The 11,012-nt window shown below is 44.3% G+C and overlaps 1 protein-coding gene across 1 annotated transcript; it reads left to right on the top strand.

Annotated features, from left to right (window-relative positions):
• The first annotated feature begins 4,561 nt into the window (after positions 1-4,561).
• DDX27 (DEAD-box helicase 27) lies at positions 4,562-10,900 on the top strand. Its single transcript, XM_072349843.1, has 21 exons — positions 4,562-4,687; positions 4,789-4,923; positions 5,024-5,083; positions 5,204-5,360; positions 5,699-5,748; positions 5,903-5,989; positions 6,304-6,409; positions 6,499-6,672; positions 6,992-7,142; positions 7,299-7,398; positions 7,509-7,650; positions 7,725-7,878; positions 7,997-8,078; positions 8,152-8,329; positions 8,467-8,573; positions 8,720-8,825; positions 8,930-9,024; positions 9,128-9,254; positions 9,537-9,621; positions 9,809-9,883; positions 10,136-10,900. Exons 1-21 carry the CDS (start codon positions 4,598-4,600, stop codon positions 10,149-10,151), a joined length of 2,277 nt encoding a protein of 758 aa, XP_072205944.1. The 5' UTR covers positions 4,562-4,597; the 3' UTR covers positions 10,152-10,900.
• Positions 10,901-11,012: the final 112 nt, after the last annotated feature.

Below are 11,012 nucleotides of genomic sequence, written 5' to 3'. Positions count from 1 at the left end.
GGTTAAATCTGTCATTGTGAAGGAAGTCTGAACCTGAGACAGAGCAGGACACCCTTCCTGCCTTCCTACTTCCAATTAAAAAAAGTCATTGTGGGAAAAACAGCTTCAGAAAAGTGAAGGACTTGATCTTTATCTGAAAAAATATTTTAAGCAGCCAATTGCCCCAACCTGAACAACTCCTTGTGCTGGAGCTCATTCTGGGAGTAGCCTTGGCTGCTCCAGGAAAGAAGGACATCCCACGTGTCCCTCTGAAGTCAGGCTGAGTGCTATCAGAGCATAAAACCCAACCATCTCCACTTCAACCTAGAGGTACATCAGTCCTTGAAGAGCATAGCAGGGCATGACAAGTCCAACAGGCTTTCACTTCTGACAGCTGTATTTGCACTTCCATTCCAGCTTTGGAAACAGAACTATGGAACATTTACATTATCCTGGCCAAAGAGCCACAAATACTGAAAGCCTACCATCTCCAGCATCCCACACTGATCATTTCCCAGTCACTTTTAGTTGAGGGCATTTCTTCATTTCTCTCCTCCCACTGTAGATAAATTAATACTAAGAGGAAACTTCATGTAAGTGCCATTGCAGAAGACTGTGTACAATAGAAATAAGTCTTAAAGAGCAGGATTCAATATCCAGAACTGATAACTGAGACATTCTTGAAGCCTGTCTTTAATAGCCAGCATCAAATCTGAGACTCACTGATGTAAAATGACCACAAAGAAACATCCTTCTTCCTACTTACAGATGAAAACGAAACATTATTCTGGAAAAATAAAGCACTAATATTCTGAAAGAGAAACAGTGAATCAGTTTAGAGTACTTGAGATCTCTGTATAATACAATACCCACTCTCTTTCAAGGAGGATTACTAATATCCTTGCAGACATGCAAGAACTCCAGCCAGAGGCAAGCCATGTTGGGACAAAGAGAAGAGACATTAAAAAGGAATGTTGCCATCCCACTTCAAATAGAAGATTTTACACGGTGAGAATTGTGTTTTAAGACGCACAGATACAGAGAAGAGATGAGAACTGTGCACAGACCACCAGCTGAGTAGGGAAACCTTATGGAAGAAGCCAGAAGACACGACTTGAGGAATAAGTATATAGAAGGAAAAACTCCCTGTGCATCAGAGGACAGAATGAAACAGTTTCTTCATGGGTAAAAGGAGAAGGAGGAATGCTGACAAACAATTCTCTAGAAGTATTTCCATTCCAGTTAAAGGATGGCAACCAGGTTCACAGACTTGCCAGCAGCAATTTACAAAACACAACCTAAAAATGCCAATTTTGTTTTATGGTAAAATCAAATTATAAAATGATGAAGAAACCCTCAGAAAGTAAGCTATGGAATTTGCCGTGCCATGGCTAAATAGACTATAAAACAGCAACCACATCTCTGGCTGGTTCATACCTCCATTATATTTGAGCCATTTTCAAACACTCAAAATTCAATAGAAAATTACCACGGTTTCATGCTTGGACACAGATGCTCCTTTGAGCAACAATTGGCAAATGCTGAGTCTGCCAAGCTGGGCTTCTCCATGCACAGTTTGGTTTCTGGACACACAATTTTACCAGTAAGGCTGGAATTTCTAACCTGAAAATTATATTTTTATGAGGGAACTGGACACATTAAACAGACCTTAGCCAGGTTATTTACAAGGATATCGTTATTAGCTTTGATTCTACCCAGATCGAAACCAAACCCAAATAAACAATATTAATCATAATTTAAAAAAAGAACAAACCCCACAAATTTAGCAAGATTTCAGGTGTTTTATCACACGTATAATCAAAAGATGAGAATTAAATCATCATCCTTAATGAATTCTAAACATATTAAGAAAATTACCATACTTCAAATTCTTTTCCAGCCTTTCTGAGCAATTTACTCGGCCCTCATATAAACTCACCCTGAAGCTTCACTGTAAGTAAGAATGTTTGATAGGATGAAACAGGCAGCCCCAAGGAGAGACCAGTTCTATACAAGCTCTCTCATCAACACAGCCACAGAACTTCACCTTTACCACATACTATTCACTGCTCTCAAAAGATCTTATTAAGATATTTTCAAGTTGATTTTACAGGAGTTGATTTTTAATTATTTTTTTCCCATACAAACATATTGAATATGAACATATTAGAACAAATTGAACCTGCCAAAGTATCCATGACAGGCTCAAGCACAACCCCTCCCTGTAAACTTGTTCTTCTGCCATAGCCTTACCAGCTCTTTGCTATTTCTACTGCACATCTAATCCTCTCACCAGTAACATCTGACACTATAGGATCAGTATCTTCTGCCTAAGGCAGTTTCCTATTGCCACTACAGCAGGTCTTAGAAAGGTCCACATCCCATTGCATCTCTGCTTAATTCCTACAGAACCAAGAGATCTTCTGTTGCTGAGGGAGGGAGCAGAGTACACTGGCTATGAGTAGGAAGACATTTTTTTCTGCCATTTCCTTCCAGAAAGGATAATTACTCACTGCAACCCAAGCACAGCCCACCCCAGTGCAATAGTCAGTTCAGTCCTTAGACTTAAGGAGGCAAAGCTCATATCACTTGCACAGTTGAAACACCTTTCTTGGAACTAGGTTACAATAAGCACAGTAATGCTACAAAGCAATGAAAATTACAGCAATAATAGTAGGGAATCATAAAAATCACAGCAGCACAACCCTAGGTGGCAGCAATCAATAACAAGTCCAAATACAGCAGACATAGAAGAGAAGGAAAAGAGTTGCCTACCTTCAGAAGGCCTCAGACATGCAGGGATTGCCAGTAAGACCCTCTCACCTGCACTGCCAACCCTTAAATGAGGGCTGGGAGGGGTGGATCCTGGCTCCAGTCCTTCTGGTCACTCAAATGCATTGCGTGCACCTGAGCTGCCCTGGGTTGGCCCTGCCTCCCCACCAGGTGCTCCCCATCTGTGTTCACAGCTGCTGCACTGAGCAAATCCTTATTTGTTGCAATCAAGGACTTTGCTGTTCCCCTCTTATTGCTGTGCTTTCTATTGCATTATAGCATTACGTACCTGATAATTTATTTTTTTTAGCAGCTTTCCTAGAAGTTAATGTAGCTGATACTGGTTATTTTCAATTTGCTTATTTGGTCTTCACAGGAACACAGGCTCTGTGTTCACTGCAGCCCTGGCCTCTTCCTGGCCTTCACTTCAGAATGCTATAAAAATGCTTGCAGGGCAAGAAGTGAATGTTGATGTAAGAAGCGCTCACCCAGAGAAACTGACATGCAAAATGAAACACCAGAGATGCTAAAATCCCAGCCTAACGTACTGGGTTCAAAACTAAAGAGGGCTCTTTCGAAATACCATATGAAAACCTTTCCTATTTCATTTCGTGCCTTATTTTCTGTTCGGCCCTAACCCTAACCCCGCTTCAGACAAGGCACGGTCACGTATTGCCCTCTAGTGGTTCCTCAGTCAGGATGGTCTCCAGGTTTAACACGGGCAAAGGAATCAAAGTACTCGGTCTTCCGTCTGCACCGGCTGAGTGAGAGGTCAGAGCCTCCCCCAGGGATCACCAAACCTGCACCACGGGTAATCCAGTGTGTTGGCAGCAGCTTGTGGAAGTGAACTTGAAACTCCGTTAATTAGGAGGGATCTGAGCTGATATTTTAAAGGTATTAAAAGGAAAATGTTCACTATTTAAGTCAGAACAAACTGGGAGCCTATTGCACCTCCAGGACTGAAGCCACTGTGCAATTATTTGCCTGTTCTATTTGAATGGGTAAGACCCAACTGTGGCTTACAAGAGCAGCTTAAATCAGAAGGCTCCTTTCAGACCTCAGGTTTACTTTTAAGAAGGAGGCCACGTGGTGGCTGCAGAGACTGAACCAACAATGCAAAGAGCCTGTCAATATACCCATAAAAGTGTATTGTATAATTGCAAAGATCTCTTTTTTCCCTGTCATGCTGTACCCTTCCTTGCTTGTCTTCAACACCTGCAACTTCCTGCTATGTACCATAACTCTCAGTGCCTTTTAAAGAAGAATATTTGACGAAACGATGGGCAGCCATCAGATATCAAGAGAGGGAAGCACAGTTATCAGTGGAGTGGTAAGCAGCTCTTTATCAACATCACCATATCAATCATAAACACAGAGTTGGGAAATAACTGGATGCTGATGCAGCTGAGAATTGCTTCTGACGCTGATGACAGCCTCAGGACCCCCGGAGTGCTGGTATAGGTTGAACTGGGATTACCAGTTATGCTGCCATCCAAACAGCAGCTCCTTCTGCTTTGGCTTCATCCCATTCTAAGCTCTTTTTGTTTCATGGATGTAAATGCAGTTATCATTGGCCGGTCTTCAATTTGGGGTGTAGACAATAATATTTTTCAGTCCTCGTCGGTGGTAACCACACACAACACTGAGCCATAAACCGACTATTGGAGATCAATGCCTCTTTTACGAGTCTATCTGTCCCCAAAAGGGAAAAATCCCAATCCCCGCCGCTTTCAGTTTCCCTTCCCCGGACGGGAGGAGCAGCCGCTGCCTCCGCCCCGTGCCGCCCAGCTGCGCATGCGCTGCCGTGGGGCCACGCGGTGCTGCGCGGTCGCTGGGAGGGGCGGACATGCTGCACAGCCTGGGGCTGGTGGGCACCATCGGGGAGGGGGACGAGGTGCCCGAGGAGCCCGAATCGGGAGACTCTGAGGATGAACAGGTGGGGCCGGGCCGGGACGGGACGCTTTGGGTTGGATGCTGTGAAGCCGGTTCGGTTCAGCTCGGTCACCTCGCGGTTGTCGCTCACGGGTGTCGTTGCAGGAGGTGCGGCCGGCGCCAGGCCCCGTGCGGCGGGGAGCGGCAGGAGGGGACTTCAGCTCTGCCTTCGTCTTCGGCGAGGTGGAGGCCGGCGGGGAGGGCACCTGGGCGGCAGCGCTGCGGCAGATCCGCGGCAAGGTGAGCCCTGCGGCACGGGGAGCCCTGCGGCACGGAGCGGATCGCCACGCGCTGTCCCGGTCTCCTCTCACCAGCACCTTCCTTGTATTTTCCTGCTTAGAGATCGGCTACCACGCTGGATGAGAAGATTGAGAAAGTGAGGCAGAAAAGGAAGCTGCAGGTCAGGCTTTCTCCAAGCGGTCTGAACGAGTTTGCTCCCTCCGAACCCAATTTACATCATCCGTTCCATTTCTTTGCCCATTTCACTCGATCCACTTGGCTTATTTTTTCCTTTGTCCAGGAAAAAGAAGCTAAGCAAATAAAAGTTAAAGATGAAAATGCAGAAACTGAGGATAATCAGTCCGAAAAGAAGGAATGCGAGGACTTTGATAGAGAAGAAGAAGAGGACAACGAGTCCCAGTACTCATTGGAAGATGAAACTATCTTCACCAAAGCAGGTACGTGGAGCAAAAATGGGACAGGCCACTGATCTGCTGGAGAACAACCTCAATAAAGTCTTGATGGGAACGAACAAGGATTTCTTGCTTTGTGTTGTCTGAGATCTCTTTGATCAGTCAGGCTCATTTTGAATGGTAGCTCAGGTATTTCTATTGCAGTGGTTCTTGAGTGAGGAGATTTTCTTGGTGTTTTACTCCACTGCTTTGCCTGTATTTGTTTCTGAGGCTTTTTCATCAATAACTTCTTAGAAGCAAAAAGCACCAAACGAGGACGCACAGAACATGTTGTTCTGTGTTTAGCTGCACTAAAGTTCCTGTATAATCCTTTTTCTTTGCAGATACGCTTAAAGTGAAGGAAAGGAAGAGGTCAAAAAAAGGAGGGCAAAAAGTAAGTGTTGGAGAGAATGGCACCAGGCGTCCAGTCAGTGTGACTTCTGGAAGGCTGTAATGCACTGTAGGACACAGAGCAAACCAGAGCTCTTTAACTGCCTGTTGTGTTGCTGAGTGTGGTTTTCTTGTTTTGCTTTTGTTGCCGTTTCTAGGAAGCAGAAAGCTTTTTTGAAGATGCCTCTGAATATGATGATAGTTTGTCATTCCAGGACATGAATCTTTCCAGACCTTTGCTCAAGGTATTTATCTGGTTTAGTTATTACATGTACTGTTGTAAAGGAACATTAGACAGTCTCTCTCCGCCACCCAAGCCATCACTCTATCTGCAGCCCCTCTGAAAAGGAAATGTGCTGGAGTATGGTGTGATAGTTAGCTCTCTAAGCCTTTCCTGATGTGGGAGGTTCTCCAGTCCTTGACCATTTTTATGACCCTCTACTGAACACTCCAATAGTTCCACGTGTGTTAGGGAGCCCGGTGGTGGAGAAAGGATTCCAGATGTAGCCTCAATAGAAGTGAGTAGAGACAGCACTTAACTGTTTCACCTCCTTTGAAGGCAATCACAGCTCTTGGTTTCAAGCAGCCGACTCCAATTCAGAAGGCTTGTATCCCAGTGGGTCTTCTGGGCAAGGATATTTGTGCTTGTGCTGCTACTGGGACAGGTAGGGGCTGGAGCGATGGGGAACGTGGAGAATTCAGGGTATTCACAATAACTGATAATTCTTGGTAATTCTTCATTTTTCTTCTGTAGGCAAGACAGCTGCCTTCATCTTACCTGTGCTCGAGCGCCTGATTTACAAACCTCGTCAGGCCCCAATAACGAGGGTTCTGGTTCTTGTGCCAACACGAGAGTTGGGTATTCAGGTGCATTCTGTCACAAAACAGCTGGCACAGTTCAGCAGTGTCACAACTTGCCTTGCTGTAGGTGAGTATGGAGTTGCATACCTGGATTGCACAGATCACTGCAAACTGCTGTTTGGAATTGGAAACGCTGTGCTCTAAAACTGGACGCTGTGGTTGTTGCAAACATGCTTTTGGAAGGTGGGCTAGAGTTTGAAATCTCACTTTCCAGCGCCATGCAGGTTTTTTGGTTGTTGGTTTTGTTGTTTTCCATAAAAAGAAAAGGTGAGGTCACTTCCAGTTGTAAATGTGTAATTAATCTGTGCTTTTTTCCCATTTCTCAGGCAATCTGGATGTAGGTACTTAGTTGCATCCTGCTCAGCAGTCCTCTTTCTCTCTTCCAGGTGGCCTGGATGTGAAGACTCAGGAAGCAGCTCTGCGCTCTGGGCCAGACATTCTTATTGCAACTCCTGGACGATTAATTGATCATCTCCATAACTGTCCCTCTTTCCACCTGAGCAGTGTAGAAGTGCTCATTTTGGATGAGGCAGACAGGTAGGCTAGACAGAACAGTGGTGAAAAATTAACTGTGGCTTCCACTTCTCCTTTTCCCAGGGTATGAGGCAGAGTCTTTGCTACCCTGCCTTACAAAACAGTTCTTAGCTAGAACTGGATAAAGCTGCCCGATCTTGCTGTGTTTCTCCTGTGTAGGATGCTGGATGAATACTTTGAGGAACAGATGAAGGAAATAATCAGGTTATGTTCCAAGCACCGGCAGACAATGCTTTTCTCTGCCACAATGACCGAGGAGGTAAAACAGGCTGCTGGGAAACATGCTCAGGCAGACGGTTGAATGGAAGGTTATCACTTAAGTCTTTCACGAGAAAGTGTTGAACTTCTTTTTCCAATATTTTCTGATAGGTGAAAGATTTGGCTTCTGTTTCCCTGAAGAATCCCACCCGAATTTTTGTGAACAGCAACACAGATGTTGCCCCTTTCCTGAGGCAGGAATTCATCCGGATTAGACCCAACCGAGAGGGAGACCGTGAGGCCATTGTGTCAGGTGAGCCATGAGCAAGGAAAAGATGGAATCAGTAGGTGACTGTGGAACAGGCTGCTGAGAGGACTTTCTTTTAGCTCTACTGACACGGACCTTCCCAGACCATGTGATGCTTTTCACCCAGACAAAGAAGCAAGCTCATCGTATGCACATCCTGCTTGGGTTGATGGGTCTGCGGGTTGGGGAGCTTCATGGGAACCTGTCCCAGGCACAGCGGCTGGAGGCACTCAGGTATTACCAGGCTTACTGGGCCGTCATAGGGAGAAACAAGATAAGTAAAAGTTGGAAGTTTTAGGGAAAAAAGTGAATCTCTGAATTCATAGCTAATATGTTTGCTATGTTTGCTCAGGCGCTTTAAGGATGAGCAGATTGATATTCTGGTAGCTACAGATGTGGCTGCACGAGGACTTGACATAGAAGGTGTTAAAACAGTGAGTATTTGCAACGCTGATCTGTTCAATGAGTCCTTCGATGTAATTTCCCTACTAACACTTTATTTAATAGGTAATCAATTTTACCATGCCCAACACCACCAAACACTATGTTCATCGAGTGGGTAGAACAGCAAGAGCAGGTAGGGCTGGTCGCTCGGTTTCACTCGTGGGTGAAGAAGAGCGGAAGATGCTGAAGGAGATCGTGAAGTCTGCCAAAACACCAGTGAAAGCCAGAATTCTCCCTCAAGGTATGCACAGAGATAAAAGGAGAGCTGCAGGCAAGGAACATTGTTATACAGAGTAGAGACTCTGAAAGAGATGCTAAGTAGTAACGTGGACATTAAATAGGCTGCTTCTGATATCATTCACACTGGATCTTTTTCAGATGTCATACTAAAATTCCGAGAAAAGATTGAGAATCTGGAGAAAGATGTGTATGCAGTTCTGTGCTTGGAGCGTGAGGAGCGTGAAATGCAGCAGTCAGAGGCTCAGGTAAGTTTTCTTTAGGATGCTGACCTGGAGTCTGTAATGCGTAAGGAGAAGATGACTCTAGTGTGCTTAACCCGTGTACTTCAGAAGGGAAAGTGGTAGATATTCCTTGGCAGCTACGAGCTTGCATCTTGTCTGACTTGTTTCAGATCAATAAGGCAAAGAAGCAGTTGGAGGAAGGAAAGCAGGAGGGTGCAACCAAGGGTGTAGAGAGGAGCTGGTTCCAGACCCGTGAGGAGAGGAAGAAAGAAAAATGTGAGTCGAAGCACTACTGGGCATACTAAATTCCATTGCTGCAAGTAGGAACATGCTCTGTCAATTGGGAGGTCGTTATACCCTGATTTTCTGTCTTTCCCCAGTGGCTAAAGCACTGCAGGAGTTTGACTTAGCATTACGAGGCAAAAAAAAAAGGAAGAAATTTATGCAGGACACACAGAAAAAAGCCCAAATGACAGTGAGTATAATTATGGGTAAACGGGACCCTGGAGTGAATTATCCAAGTTTTTTTTCCTCGGCAAAACCTCTCATTGCTGTAAATGCGTGTTTTAACTTTCTAGCCAGAGGAGAGATCACAGTTTGAAATCCTGAAATCTCAAATGTATGCTGAGCGGCTGGCAAAAAGAAATCGGAGAGTGAAGCGAGCCCGAGCTTTGCCAGAAGAGGAACCAGCAACAGCACCAAAAGGTGGAGAAAACACTTCTGTTTCACAGCTGATAAACCTTATATTGATTGCTTTGTTGCATATAGGTGAAGTGAACTAAGTTGTATAGTGGGAAGCACTAAGTTAGAAGGAACAGCTGCTGGTGCTGGCCAGGGCACACAGTTGCAGAGGGGAGAGTCATTGCTTTCACTGATGGTGATGCTAATTGTTGTGGTTACAAATACTGGGCTTTAGTAAACAAGATGATGCTCTGGCCTTCTCTTTACAGCCAATTTTCTGACTACTGTGTTGTCTCCTTGTATTAGGCCCCAAGCAGAAGAAAAAGGTGTCTGTGTTTGATGAAGAGCTTACCAACACAAGCAGGAAGGCTCTGAAGCAGTATCGTGCAGGGTAATGGCTTAGCAGCAATATATTAGCACAGACTTTTGTACTTCTGTTGTGTCTGAACTTTCTCAGCAGTAGTTTGTGTGGGGCGCTGGGTAAAAGGATCCATTCTAGTCATGTTACGAGCAGAGCAGGGTATCTTTCTAGAAGTACCTGTGACACTTAATCGTTTTTCTCTTTCTCTCTGTAAAAGTCCATCATTTGAGGATCGGAAACGCTTGGGTATGGCCCAACGTAGGAAAGGAGGAAACTTTAAATCCAAGTCCAGGTATTGCTCCTCTTTCTATTCCAAGTTTTTTATTTCCTTTTACTGTAATGGTTTTAAAGCCCCTTCTAAGACATCTGGTGCTTCTACAACAGTTTAATCTGCTGCTGCAGGGTCTGGGAGAAATCAAAGAGACTGTGGCGTGTTTCTATATTTTAACATGAGAGAGCATTGCCTAGTAAAAGCACCATGCTGCTCCTTATTTATCATCGAGGTAGGCTGGTGCAATGTGACTTCAAGGATCTTCTCTTTCAGGTACAAAAGGAAGTAAGAACTGTTTTACCAAGTGGGGGATCTGGGCTGTCTGTCTGCTTCAGACTTGTCTCTGGGACCTGGATTTCTTCACACTGGGAGAAGACGTTCAGTAAAACTGAATAGATTTTCATCAAGTCTCAGAATAGCTTTGGACTGTTCATTTATAGCTGGTTGAACACTGTGTGAAAAAATATCTTCAGCCAAAGTAATAAATTTTCTAACAAAGAAAAATTCCTTTTTGTTATAAAACAGCTCAAGCGAGAGCTGGGCTAAGTTCCTTCTTTCTGTCACTCTTCATGCTTAGTTCTTGTGCTTCTGTATTTGTTACTTAATGTGGTTGAAAGGATTTATCGAGGTTCTAATCTGTTTCTAAGTGGAATACCCCAAATGTCCTTCTGAGGGGTAGTCTGATCCTCTAAAAGGATACTGAATGGAAAGCAGCCTTAAGGCAAGACAGTTACACTGATCTTTCTTTGTTACTAGGAGTATTGCACTTTATATAAAGATCAGGTTGGCTTATTGCAAGTTAATAACCAGCAGCTTAATACAGAGCTTCAGTGATTACTCTTAATAATACAAGCAGCACTGTCCTTATTGTACTCCAAATAACAGGGAGAATTCTGATTGCTAACCCCTAATATTGCAGCATTGTTAATCTCTTGTTGTTACTGTCTTTATTCTCCCTAAGAATTACTTTTCATCTGCTGCTTGATAAAATCTTGTAACATCCCTCAATTCCTAAAAAGGATGAGTCAATATCGACCTAAATCCAACTACTTGTAGCTTATCTGTCTATGGGAATCAGTCTTCTGTTCAAACAGCTTCCTTCACACCTTATCAAAGGGCAAAAAGGTAATGAGTGCAGGCCTGAAGAGAC

Source organism: Excalfactoria chinensis, chromosome 15 (assembly GCF_039878825.1).
Source record: "Excalfactoria chinensis isolate bCotChi1 chromosome 15, bCotChi1.hap2, whole genome shotgun sequence".
In the NCBI taxonomy this organism is placed as follows: domain Eukaryota; kingdom Metazoa; phylum Chordata; class Aves; order Galliformes; family Phasianidae; genus Excalfactoria; species Excalfactoria chinensis.
Note: the sequence above shows the minus strand (reverse complement) of the source record. Positions and strands in the feature narration are given on the sequence as shown.